The sequence below is a fragment of the Camelina sativa genome, chromosome 9 (assembly GCF_000633955.1).
Source record: "Camelina sativa cultivar DH55 chromosome 9, Cs, whole genome shotgun sequence".
In the NCBI taxonomy this organism is placed as follows: Eukaryota; Viridiplantae; Streptophyta; class Magnoliopsida; order Brassicales; family Brassicaceae; genus Camelina; species Camelina sativa.
In genome coordinates, this window is record NC_025693.1 from 8,655,998 (window position 1) to 8,669,876 (window position 13,879).

The following is a 13,879-nucleotide window of genomic DNA, read 5'->3' on the forward strand; positions in this document are numbered from 1 at the left end:
GTAAGAACTCACGCGTAGCGTGAGCTAACATCTAGTAGTCTATAAAGCTTCCGATCGGTTCAACTCTCCTAACCGAAGCCTACCCGAAACCGAAAATCTCGGTTCGGTACGGGTCAGAAATTTCGGGTCGGGTAATTCTCGCAAGCCTAATTGTAATCTTCCCTAAATGGAAAAATGTCATTAAAATCCCCAAGTTAGCATTTTCGTTGATTTAAAGCATGAACTCTGAATTTAGAGGTAAAAACACCAATCTTTTGTTGACTTCCAAATAATTCGTAAACTCTTGTTGACCTGGTCATTTGAGGCACAACGTAATGTGGCCAAACGGAAAAATTAGACGGGGTTAATGATCTGTTAACAAGATCTGTTAATAGCAAAACGACGCTGTTTATAACACCCTAAACTCCCCCAAATTGAGAAATCGATAATCTAATCTCTTTTCTTTTTTGATTTCTCTCTTCTTCTTCGAATTCAACATATGAGTTCAAGCTCAGAGACATCGGTGGTAGCTTCGTTTGACCATGGAGTGCCATCAAAGTGTATTTGTGGAGCCGGAGTCATCAGTTGAATTCGAAGAAGAAGATCTAATCGAAGCAGAAAGGAGGAATCTCAAATTAGGGTTTGTGATTTGGGAATTTTGGGAGGAATTGATAATCGGGTTTGATTTGAGGATGTAATTAAAGAAGAAAACGACGTCGTTTTACCAACTAACGGACCTCGTCAACGCCTAATTAACCCCGTTTAATATCTCCGTCTGGTCAGTTAATATTGTGCTTCAAACGGTGAGGTCAACAAAACTTCATGATTTAAAAAGAAGTCAAGAAAAAAGTGAAGATTTTTTTTAACAAATGAAGACTTCGTGATTTAAATCAACGAAAATACTAACTTGAAGATTTTAATGACATTTTTCTCCTCCCTAAATCACATCCTATAAATTTTGTATCATCAATCTTCTTTTATTTTTAATTCTTTTTTCTTTGACAGCAATCATATCACTTGTATCACGTGTACGATTTTTTAGTTCCTTAATTATTGAAGCAGAGGGCCAGCTGTAAACTTCATTATATGAACTAGACGTATCTTGTTGACTAAATAAAAATAACAAGATTTTGATTTTATTTTAATATTTATTATAAAATATATATTGTATTTTTATGTTTGTTTTTTTTCATCATCTAGATTTATTATTGATGGCAAATTATGAAAACTATTACATATGATTATATTATGGACAATTCCTTTCAACTCTATTAGATTCACTTTTTTCTATGTTCACCTTCAATTATATGTAAAATCACAGCAAACGGCAATAATTGCATATCACTGGAGATCATCTGTAATTTGTCTCCATTAATCGCACAATTAATAAATTGCATTATCTAGGGTTCGAATCCCAGACCTCCAGGTATAGAACCATTAATGAACCCTAGACCAACTACTGGGTAAAGAAAGCTACCATTTTTATGTTTGTTTTGATAAATTTTAATTAATATTTAGATTCTATAGTTTTAAATTTGTGTTTGGTACCGGTAAAAATTGACGTAACATCTTTCGTTAACTTATTTGATAACAAACTAAATTTTTTTGTGTATTTTAATATACCAAAATCCGTAAAATATTATATAATTATATTTATGTAAACTCTAACTTATTCCATAACATATTCCGCAAAACTTTATTTATTTTTAGTAAGTTAAAAGTATTTAAAATATATAAATTATTGATACTAATTTTTTTTAGAATTATTTTAAATATGTTTTTTTGGATATTACAAATAATAACTTTAAATTTTGGTGTTTCTTCAAATGACAATGATTTAATTATATAAATCCTACAGATAAAATATTATATTACCAAATGTACCTGCGGATAGAAAATAAAATAATATATTTCATCCCTTTGATATAATACTAAAATAAATTAAATTTAAAAAATTGAAAAAAATATTCATTTAGGTTAAGTGTCACATGGCTAACTATATTTAATAATTTAACCAAATCAGTGATCACCTAACTTGTTGACTAAATAATAGTAAATATTTCTTTGTGGATTAACGTGGAATTTTTTTAAACAATTTATGATATATTAGATCTTATATGATTTTATTTTATTTCATTTTATCAGGTTTTTAAAAATATATATACACAATTTATGTTTATTTAGTATATGTAACGTTTTGGATGTGCATTGATCGATGTAACGTTCACTTTTGCGGGACGATTGAATTTAAACGCATATATTGTTGCGTTTTGGATTTTGAAAAACCCTAAGATCGGGTATAAAAGGAAGAAACTCGATGATTTGGAGAGTTAGCCACTTTTGTCGTTCCAAAAAAAAAGAGAAAAAACATCTAAAAAGTTCATGTGAGCGTTCTTGAAGAGTTCTAAGCATTTTCTTGTGAGATGTGTCTGTGGGAGTGGAGATCTGAGGCTGAGAACGTGAGAGGAACTTGCTAGGAGGATATTTTCCTGGGTTTTAGCAGTGGCGGACCCACGAGGAGGTTGGTGGTGGCAGTTGCCCCCAATAACTATAGAAATACCTAAAAGTTTTACATTAGGCAAAGTAAGACAAGTGACAAATTGGTTTGAGTTTACCCAAAAAATGGTCACATGAGAAGGGTTCATCTCCACCTAGGAGCAATCTGCACCCACTAATATTTTTTTCTAGGTCCGCCCTAGGGTTTTAGAATCAGATTCGTCATTCTCAAAGGTGAGTGTGTGACTATGACTGATTTAAGCGATTAGATGTGTGTTTTGTGTGATTTTGGTTGTTGATTGTTTGTTTACTTGTTTGAGAGTGTTTGGTGTGGTGTATGTGGCCTTTGGAAGGCATTTCTAGCATCACGGAGCCAAGAGGAGTCGAAGGAGATTGTGTTCGGCGATGCTTCGCGTGATTGCATCGATCGATGCAGGGTGTTCATCGGTCAATGCAGCTAGGGAGTTGATGGAGACGATGAGCGTTGCATCGATCGATGCAAGGAGTGCTTCGGTCGACGCAATGGTGCAGCGGCTACACATGTGTTCATTGTTGTCTGGTTTGCTTGTTTCTTTGTGTATTGATTGTGTTTATATTTTTGCTTGTGTGTATAGCCCAATAAATGAGAGGATTGCCTCACTGAGTGTTTATGATAATAATCATGCATCTTAATTGTTGTTTATGGTGCAGATAAAAAAAAAGTGTGATCGTGGAATCAAGGCGATGAAGAGGAGGATGTTATAAAGTATCGGTTGTTTGTTTTATGCTGCTGTTAGGTTTGCTAAAATAGAACGATGTGGTTTAGAACATTTGTTTAGTTTGTTGATTCATTGTTCTATTACTTAGTTTATGTTATTCTTTAAATTGTTGGATTTGTCTTTAAATATTAATATTGGTTATTTAAGTATTTGTTGGATAATTTGATGGTTTAATGTTGGTTATTTTCCGATGTTTGATTTGAATGCTGTTAGGTTGACGATGATTATGAGATTATTAGTTAATTATTATATTAAAAAAGAAGAAAAATGGGTTGGGTAGTTTCAGTATATTATGACAATTCAGATTCTGCAGTCTTTAATTCAATTGTTTTAAAAAATTCAATGTTAAATAATATTATATTATATTATATAAAAATACATTTATAGTTTCTTAAATTTAGTGCTTTTAGTTTAGCGAAAAAAATTTATAAAGTTGGAAACAAAGAGTATAAAATTTGATTTTTTTTGATAAAGTCAATGTTAAATTATATTATATTTTGTAAAAAAAGAAATACATTGTTATTAAAAAAGTACATTTGAAATATAATTTATTAAATATTATAAATTAAAATTAGAAAATAAATAAAAAAGGTATACTTTGCAATTGATTAGTTAAATATTAGGTACCAAAATGACCACACTCATTTTTTAATTAATTAACTAATAACCTTATAAACCATTATGTAAAACTAGAAATAAACCAAAACAATCAGAATAATTACAAACAAACAATACCAGACAAGACAGTAGATTATCTTTTCTTTCTTGTCATGGTCATACAGTCACATTTTTGTTCTTTGCATGTACAAAATAGATATGTGTACGAACTATACACACAAGCAACTAAGTACACAAATAATACTGAACAATAACAATCAAACCATAACAATCAGGAAACACAAACACATTCATTTATGCTAGTCTCGATCGACACTCACCCGCTAATATGTGTGTAATCTTATAAAAGTAAGCAAAAACTAACTTTATAAGTAGGGGCAGATCTATATGGTGATTGTTAAAAAGGTTCAAATCCTTGTAAGTATACTTCGTTCTACTAGCTTATTTGGTAGAGGTGCCCCACCCATTATCTTAGGTAAGAGGTTTGATACTCGTCGTTTTGATGCTAGATAGAGATAACAAAAACCAAACTCAAACACAGAGAACTCTAAACTTTGAACGAGTTATTACTTATTAATGTCTACTAACATATTAATATTTACCAAAATTGAAATCTTCTTTATTCTTTTTAACGGCTAAATTTAAATTTAAAAGATATTGCAAAACTAGTAAATCAGTTAACATATTATGACTTTACTAGTTTATCTTAATAAACATTGAGTTTAAATTTGTATATATAATATGTATACATATAATTTCATTTAAATATATTTAACCAAAATAAAAATAATTTTTAAATAAACCTGGAAAGTTATATTTATTAAAAATAATTATGTAAATTTAATATTATTTTAATAAAATGTTATATGTGCCCCATACAAAATTTTCTTCCTGGATCCGTACCTGTTTATACGTATATAAAATCTAAAAATATCTTGTAAATATATCATAAATATTGTATAAAACTTTATTAGTGTTTGAGTCGAGTTTTCAAATAATAATTATCATCTAACACTACTATATAAAATTTATACCTTTTCTGGTTTAACGAGAACAATTTTGAAAATGCAGTTCGCGAGTCCTAGACTCCTAGTATGTATACTTTGTTTTTCAGTGTATATATTTTTCATCTAAATTTAATCAAGTGGGACCTCCTAATAACAGATGCTCTATAAGAAACACAGTTCTCTTCGTCCAAAGAGGAAAACAAGCAAAAGAAAAGAAAAGAAAAGAAAAGAAGAGAAAGATCATCCGATGGATACAGTGAAGGTTGAAACCATTTGTAGAGAGATCATAAAGCCATCAACTCCAACTCCAAATGATTTCCGAACTCTTCAACTCTCTATTATGGATCTCCTAATGCCTCCGGTTTACGCCGTTGCATTTCTTTTCTACACCAAAGATGATTTAATCTCTCAAGAACAAACTTCCCAAACACTCAAAACTTCCCTGTCCGAGACCTTGACAAAATTCCACCCTTTCGCTGGAAGAGTCAATGGAGTCACCATCGACAGTAGCGACGAAGGAGCTGTCTTTGTGGACGCACGCGTTGACTGCCCTCTCTCTGACTTTCTGAGATCCCCAGATACCAAATCCCTCCAACAGCTGCTTCCTGTAGATGCCGAGCCCATTCCTACATGGCCATTGCTTCTTGTTCAAGCAACCTACTTCAAGTGTGGTGGCATGGCCATCGGAATCTGCATCGCCCATAAGCTCGCCGATGCAGCCTCTCTCTCTACTTTCATCCAGTCTTGGGCTGCCACAGCTCGAGGAGAGAGCGAATCGGTGGCCAATCCAGACTTTTCTTCCACAAAGCTTTATCCACCAGCAAATGAGGCCATTAAAATTCCAGGGGAGGATCAGCAAGGTAAGCGAACAAGTGTCACGAAGAGATTTGTGTTTGTAGCATCTAAGATCGAAGAGCTCAGGAACAAAGTCTCTAGTGATGCCGTGCCTCGACCTACGCGGGTCCAGAGTTTGACTTCACTTATATGGAAATGTGTTGTGGCTGCATCGACAGACACAGTTCGTGAGAAAGTTCTGTACCAAGCGAATAACTTGCGGTTCAAGATACCCACCCTTTTGTCGGAAAACCTAATGGGTAACCCCTTGTACTCCACCCTGACCTTGAATGGAAAAGGCCAGATGAAGAGTGTCGAAATTGTTAAGGAACTACAAAAAAGAAACGAGGAGTTATCCCATTTGATTCAACATGAGGAAGGGTCATCAGGTTTGACAATAAGTTTGAAATTGCTTGGTGCAATGGCGGATACCAAGTTTAGCTACGAGCTTTATGACATGCACGTTGTCAGCAGCTGGTGCAAGATTCCTCTTTATAAGGCTTGCTTTGGATGGGGATTTCCGGTTTGGGTCACTGGAAATGTTTCTCCAATTCTAGACAATGTGACCGTGTTAATTGACTCTAAGGACGGACAAGGAGTTGAAGCATGGGTAACACTGCCTCAAGAGGAGATGTTACTGTTCGAGCAGAGCACAGAACTGCTTGACTTTGCCTCCCCAAATCCAAGTGTGTTAATCTAAATCTTTGAGTCATAATGACAAAAGATGTCTATTTCTTATCTTATTGTTACTGTGCTGGTGATGGTTGGTAAGATGTAACTTTCTTTAAAATGTTCTCCATAAGATGTGACTCTTCCTTTTACAAGTTTTAATATAAAATAAAAATAAATGAAAAAAAAATCCGATTGCTTGAATCTCATTCAGATTGCATGGATCACCCGAGATAACGAAATGCTTAAAGTCAACAATTGGGGGTCTTACAGTTTTTGTTTGCTTCTAGGCTATTGACTTCAACTTAAGATCTACATGTGTCTTATTAATATGCATCGCCTAATCTAATTAGAAGCAGTTTTGGGAACATAAACAAGAGTTCAGTATATAGATGCAAGATTTGCGTTTGTGAATCGAGTTAAAAAAATACTACTCCGACAAGTAATGGAGTATATGTTAATGAAGTATAACTTAATGAAGGGCTAATTTTTCTTTTTTTAATGTGAATAGAGTTTAAAAAAATACTACTCAGTATATGGTGTATATGTTAATGAAGGGCTAATTTTTAATACAGTAACATGGAGTCAAAAGCTGGAACAAAGCAAGTGTGTAAAGATGATCATTCTGAATATTATAACATCAACAATCGTATAATAAAGTTACAAGATAACACTTGAATAAGCGATGGTTTGCTTCTCGATGATTTGGTATGATAAAATTCACATGCATTTAAGTTTTTGTTTTTTTTTCATACATTCAAATTTTTTACCAACCATATTTTCATTTATATACTTATTTAAGCAACCCTTTAAACAAATAACTCTACTCCATGTAAAATATTACACAAAATGCCACTGTATTTTAATACAAAATATAATAACAGAATCTTAATATTAATTTGTTGTAACCTGAAAATGATTATCCAAAAAATAGTAATTATTAATTTATTAGATTACAAGAAATCATTAATAAAATAATTTCGAAATTATTTAGTAAAATAATAATAAAATTATTTCGAAATTATGTAATAAAATAATTAAACAGATTGTATTTATTGTTTCAGAAATCTTAGGAAACAATAACAAACTATTTAGAAAATTATAAAACTTAAATTTATTTATAAAACTAAGATTAAATATTTACATATCTAAATCATTTAATAATAACAAATATATATTAAAATTAGGATACAACATTGTTTATATTTTTAAAATATATCTATATACTTATTTAAGCTATGTTGTTAAAAATTTAACCAGTTCTGATGTGACATATTACGAAAATGCTATTATATTTTAATTATTCTAATAACTAACAAAAGAAAAGTTTAGATTTGTTTACAAAATAATAAAACTCTATTTATTGTTTCATAAATCTTAGGAAATAATAACAAACTATTTAATTGGCTAAAACTTAATTGTTTATACACAATATTCACTATATAAACAATACTAAGTGTATAATATTGATAATATACATAACCTAATTGTAATTTTCACCTATAAAATTAATATACAACATGTTATACCAATAACTTCAATTTGTAAATTTGGTATATTAAGATCTCTAAACACGATCACATCAATTTGTAATACCAAATCACGGGTCAATACATGTTTTGTTGGATTTTTTTGGCTTTACCGAATGTATAATTAACGAATTTGATATTGCACCAAACCAAAATAGTAGTACCAACTACGGGTCGAAATCAGAGTATGACCTTAAGTAAATTAATTATATGATTTTATAAAATGTATAGAATTAATAAATTTTCTACTATTATTTTGTAACAAACAAATCCAAATTTACATAAATATTTCCTCACGCTGGTAACATTATTCTACAAAATATTAACGTGTATTTATGAGTCGGGTAATAAAACGGGTAATGAGACGGGTAACGAGACGCTCAAAAATTAAATTAATATCCGATACTCGATCATTATTCATGGATAATAAAATATTACACCCTTCACTCGACCCTAAAGCTGCGGGTACCCTTTTTCAGGACGGATACAAACTGAAAAACGGGTCCAATACGGGTATCGGTAGTAGTTCCAGGCCTACCTATTAGTAGTTTAATATGAATCAAAATTCACCATATAGTACTATATTATATAACATGTAAATGAATGATACAACATAAACATAATATTAACAAATAACAAAATAAAAAAAAATTCTCCGCGCTATCAGTGCAGTTATTATCTAGTTATTAAACAAAAAACATGGCCAAAATTATACAGTTATAAAAAACAAAAACTACAAAGTCTTTAACTTTGAACATAACTACACAATCTTAAACTATGAATATAACTAAACTATTAGTCTATTAATATAGATACACATCAAAACCACATCAATTATTTTATTGGATGAAGATTTTGGGTCAATTATGATCAAATACTCCAATTATTGGAGATTCATAAACAAATATATGATTATCATATGACGAAACTTGAGAGTTGAGAGTCATATATGATCAAATACTCCAATTATTGGATATGCATAAACAAATGTTAATGATTACGATGCGACATCAACTAATATTAACATTTACGATTATATTATAGGTATGTTGCTTTTTTTTTTTTTGTTTGCACTAAAGAATAGCGAACATATAAATATTTTGTCAGTTTTATATTAAAGGAATATTTTTATGGTTAACCAATAATAGCAAGAAAAAAAAGACAAAGCTAAAATCATAAATTATAACAATTCCGTTTTTTTTTTTTAAATGTCAACTAAACATGGTGAATTCAGTTACTAAGATATGACCGAAGCCAAAGTATCCCATATTCAAACCCGACGAAACAAAACCAACAAATTAAGCAACCAGAACGAGTAATGTTGACGTTATGAAAGCCTTCAGTCATCGATTGGCAAAAAGAAAGAAAAAACAATAACTAAGATAAGAACTTAAGAAGAACAAGATAATGTATATTATATTCTGTTGTTGTATCGAATGAATATTATTATTATGTTGTTGTACCATCAAATTAGATAAATTCGAGATATCATTTTTGATTCCGTATCTATCTCAACTGTAATTATGTAGACACTGAAAAGATTAAGGGCATGATAGGTGGATCTGTACAGCCTTAAGCATAAATAAAATACTGTATCAGTTTTTTTCCTTGGTTTTGTCACCCTTCCACATACTACTACTTATTTCTTATTTATATTTTATGGATCCGATTGGTAACGTATAGAAAGCTATACAAAAAAGCTGTAAGCTGGAGCTGTAAGCTGGAGCTGTAAGCTGGAGCTGTAAGCTGGAGCTGTAAGCTTTTAGGGAATAGTGCAAAGCTGTAAGAAAAAAATGTAAATGAAAGCTGTACAGAAAAGCTGAGGGTAAAGTTTTTGGTAAAACTTTTGGTAAAGTTTTTGTGATTGGTAAATATTAAAACTGTATATTTGTAAAGCTTTAAAAAAATGTCACCAATCAAACCCTATATTTTGTTTTCGTCCGAAAAAAAACTATATATATATATATATCTTATTTATGCTTATATATATATTTTACCACTTTTGTTTATGCTTATATAAATGTATGCATTATGCTTATATATATGCTAGGTAACAGATAAAAGTTAAAATAATAAATGTAATTTAATAGGCTCAAAATATATGTACATATCAACATATATCTTATTATAGTAAATATTCATTTCAAATTTAGTAAATCACATGAGTTTTTTCTTTTGTTTTTTTGGAACAAACAAGTCATTCTTTCATTTAATCAAACCAAGTAACAAGATTACAAAAGGTGAAAGTTTTGCAAGAAAAGACTTGATAGTAAGCATAAACAACAAAGGTAAAAATAGATAAATTGACAATCATGTCTAAGAGGTATTGGAGATTCGAGTAAATGGGCATCAAATCGCAAGCTAGCTCAAGGTGAGTCGACGCCACATTCACAAACTTCCATAGCCGAGAGGGCCTGGCACGGTCCGGCTCTAACAAGATTACAGGGTTCTTCGGATTTTTTTGGATTTACCATACAAATAAAAAAATTCAAACTTATAAGTTTATAACATGTTTAAAAAAACAATTTTTAAAGGTGCAATATGAAACAAATCAATCAAAAATTAAATAACTCATCTATATTCACTAAAACCAACTTAATTCAAAAGAAAATTTTTTAAAACCAAATGAAATTTTATACTTCAACCAAAAAATTATATTTAATTATATAAAATATCACAAATAAAGATTTTAAAAGTATTAAGTAACATTATTAAGTAAATATGAAAACTATGACTAGAGTTTTAAACTTTATTTACAATAAATCATTAATCATTGCAATCAAATAAAAATATTTTTTAAAAAGTATAAATATATTTGTTTAAAAGCTTTTCAAGCCGGTTCGAGTCCGATTGGGCTAAGCCCTAATAACCCTATAGTACGAACGAGCTGAGCTCGAAAGATCCGATCGACCAAGCCCGGCAGGCTAGCCTGCGAGCTTTAATTGTCTCTAATCGAACAAGCAACTCGATTTGTGAGGAGATCTAGATCCAAGGAGCAGAGAGATGATGGAATTGACTTCAAGAGGAACACATGCCACATATGATAAAAAAAAGTTACAAAGACGTTTGAAGTCTCAGATTTGGTGCTGAAGGGCTGCTACCTCGTAAGAATCACCTCACTGGGAGAAACCACCAGAATAGACAGAAGAAGAGGGAGGGGATGAATCTGAAGCATGACCGGTTATCAATCTGAAAAATGACCTCACTGGGAGAAACCAACGGCATTATAACTATATATAGTTATATTTTTATTTAATTAATTTTAATTTTGATCAGTTATCAATTTTTTTTCTGTAATAACTGAAATTAAAGTCGTTGACGACTGGTTGCTGATGACTGGTCGCTGAATTAGCGACATGCAAATAAACAGGGCCTATGTGTTCACGCCCGAGCCGATGAAACACACGACGGTGGAAGAATCAGTCCAAGCAAACTCATTTTTCTTCATGATTTTACTATTCGATCTTGTACTAAGTGCACATCTAATTTTATATAATTTACTGATGTTAAACCATTTGAGATATTCAGTTGTTTAATGGATTTATGTCGTGTTCTTATGAGATGAATCTTGTGGCTTAGTTTCTGAAATCTATCAATCCTAATTGCTTTGTACCATAGTGCAGCCCTTTATTGTTGTTAGTACGCAAATAGTTTACTTCTATAGCTTTTGCTTCTTCTTTTTTGATTTTTCTTAAATTCCTTGTGTATTGAGTAAGTACATTGATTGCGTACTTCGATCAGGTTTGGTGCAATTGGTATGGTATATGAGACTTAAACTACATGTGTCATGTGTGCATGCATACTCTAGTTGTAATAAACTACTGCACCCGAGTTGTTTAATTTGTCAAGTTATGTCTCGTATATATGATTTTTATTGAGAATAACATAAAAGATATTGGAAGTATATATGTTTATTATAAAATTAGGAAACCACTGCCCATATAATGATAGTTTTTTTAAAAAGTAATCTAATCGCGTTGGATGCTCACCAGTGCAATTTCTAATTTTTGGTGGAGCTCTTCTGATCTGTCGCGTGGGCTTCACTGGGTGGCTTGGGATAGGCTATGCCTTAGCAAGTCAGAAGGGAGTTTAGGGTTTCGGTGCTTGGATGACTATAACACAGCTCTGCTAGCAAAGTAGCTTTGGCGTTTGATTATGGTCCCGGATTCGCTATTTGCTCGGGTATTCAAAGGATGTTACTATCGACACTCTGATCCTATGGATCCAATTAAATCCTACTCACCATCTTATGGCTGGCGGAGTATGTTGTCTGCTCGCTCTCTGTTTAACAAAGGACTCATTTCACGGGTAGGGTCTGGGGCTTCCATTTCAGTATAGACTGACCCCTGGATACCTGCTAAATCCCCGAGACCAGCACTAAGCTCTGGGTTGCCCCTCTACCCTTCGCTTCGAGTTAACTCTTTCGTTGACAGGACTACTAATTCCTGGGATATGGCCTTGCTTTCGGCCACTTTTGTGCCAGAAGATGTTGCCATTATATCTGCTATTCCCCTAAGATTGCCAACTTCTTTGGAAATGATGGGATGGCATTTCACCAAATCTGGTACTTATACGGTTAAATCCGGATATCATGTCTTACGGCAGATGATAACGGCCAGGATTCCCTGTGGTCCAGACATCATACCTCTCCAGGCTGCTGTTTGGAAAATTCGGTGTCCTCCTAAAATTAGGCATTTCCTTTGGCAAGTCATCACAGGGTGTGTCGCAGTCACTTCAAAATCTTCAAAAACGAGGTTTGAGTTGTGATACAACATGTGCCTTTTGTGGTTTCTCGGTAGAGACAATTAATCATGTTCTCTTTGAATGCCCTCCGGCAAGACAAGTTTGGGCTTTGTCTTCTTTCCCAACGGTGCCAGATGGCTTTCCATTTGCTTCCATCTTTACAAATATGGGTTTTTTTTATTTTAGAGGGTCTAGCAGTGCCCCACTCCGGATGTTTATCCATGGATATTGGTATCTTTGGAAATCTCGGAATGATAAAGTTTTCACCAATCTGGATTCAAATCCGCTGGCGATTTTGTGAATAGCAGAAGAGGAATCTCATGCCTGGTTCCGGCCCAGCTGGATGAAGCGGTCGATGTGTCGGTCGGTGCTCAGCATGTCACGAACAGCGACGGTCGCAGGTTTGGGGACGATAGGCCTTCTTCGGGTTACCTTTGTTTTATTGATGGGTCTTGGAAAGCCACAGACAAATATGCTGGTCGTGGCTGGTATTGCACCTCCTCTGTGGAGGACTTCCCCACTATGGAAGCTTCCAACCTTCGTCGTAGTCTTACACCTCTTCATGCAGAGATGGAAGCGCTTATCTGGGCGATGCGATGTATGATTGGTGCAGATAATCAAGACGTTGTCTTTCTTACCGATTGCTCTGACCTGGTGAAAATGGTGTCTTCGCCTTCCGAATGGCCAGCTTTCAAGCCCTATTTAAAGGAGATACAAGTTGATAGGAAGGAGTTCCGCTCTTTCTCATTAGTCTTAATTCTCCGCGCTCAGAATGGTAAAGCTGACAACCTGACAGGACGCGTTCGTACAGTTACCCATACAGCTACCTATGTAAACAATATTCCTCCTCATTGACTATGTTTAGCTAATCTATTCTATTGTTGTCAAAAAAAAAAAAGTAATCTAATCGATAAAATTATGCGAAGAGATTCAAAGTGAGCGCACATTTATTTAATTTTAAACAAATCTTGATAAACCTTGGATAGACATTGAGTTACCCTCAATGTGAATATGAAACTTATGATATCATGTGTACTTAATTAAATAAACCTTATATCATTTAGATAGCTTTAAGATCTCCAAATCAATTGATGGGAGAGATGTTCATATGAATGCCATTGGGGAAAGAAACTAGTGGTGTACGAGTGGCCTCGCTGTCATGTGCCATCGAGAAATCGTAGTTGATGACAAGATGGTGAAGAAACATTGCAATCTGAAGCCTTGCAAATTCTGCACCAGGACACAA

At 32.9% G+C, this 13,879-nt stretch overlaps 2 protein-coding genes across 2 annotated transcripts in view; one reads left to right on the forward strand and one right to left on the reverse strand.

Moving 5' to 3' along the window:
• LOC104710747 (BAHD acyltransferase At5g47980-like) lies at positions 5,020 to 6,565 on the forward strand. Its single transcript, XM_010427397.2, has one exon. The coding sequence runs from the start codon at positions 5,106 to 5,108 to the stop codon at positions 6,390 to 6,392; it is 1,287 nt and encodes a 428-aa protein (XP_010425699.1). The 5' UTR covers positions 5,020 to 5,105; the 3' UTR covers positions 6,393 to 6,565.
• LOC104710750 (cytochrome P450 708A2-like) overlaps positions 13,525 to 13,879 on the reverse strand; it is a 3,990-nt gene continuing 3,635 nt past the window's right edge. Inside the window, exon 9 of the mRNA XM_010427400.2 lies at positions 13,525 to 13,869. Within this exon, the coding sequence (XP_010425702.1) occupies positions 13,718 to 13,869 (152 nt within the window). The 3' untranslated portion in view covers positions 13,525 to 13,717. The remainder of the gene's footprint in view (positions 13,870 to 13,879) is intronic.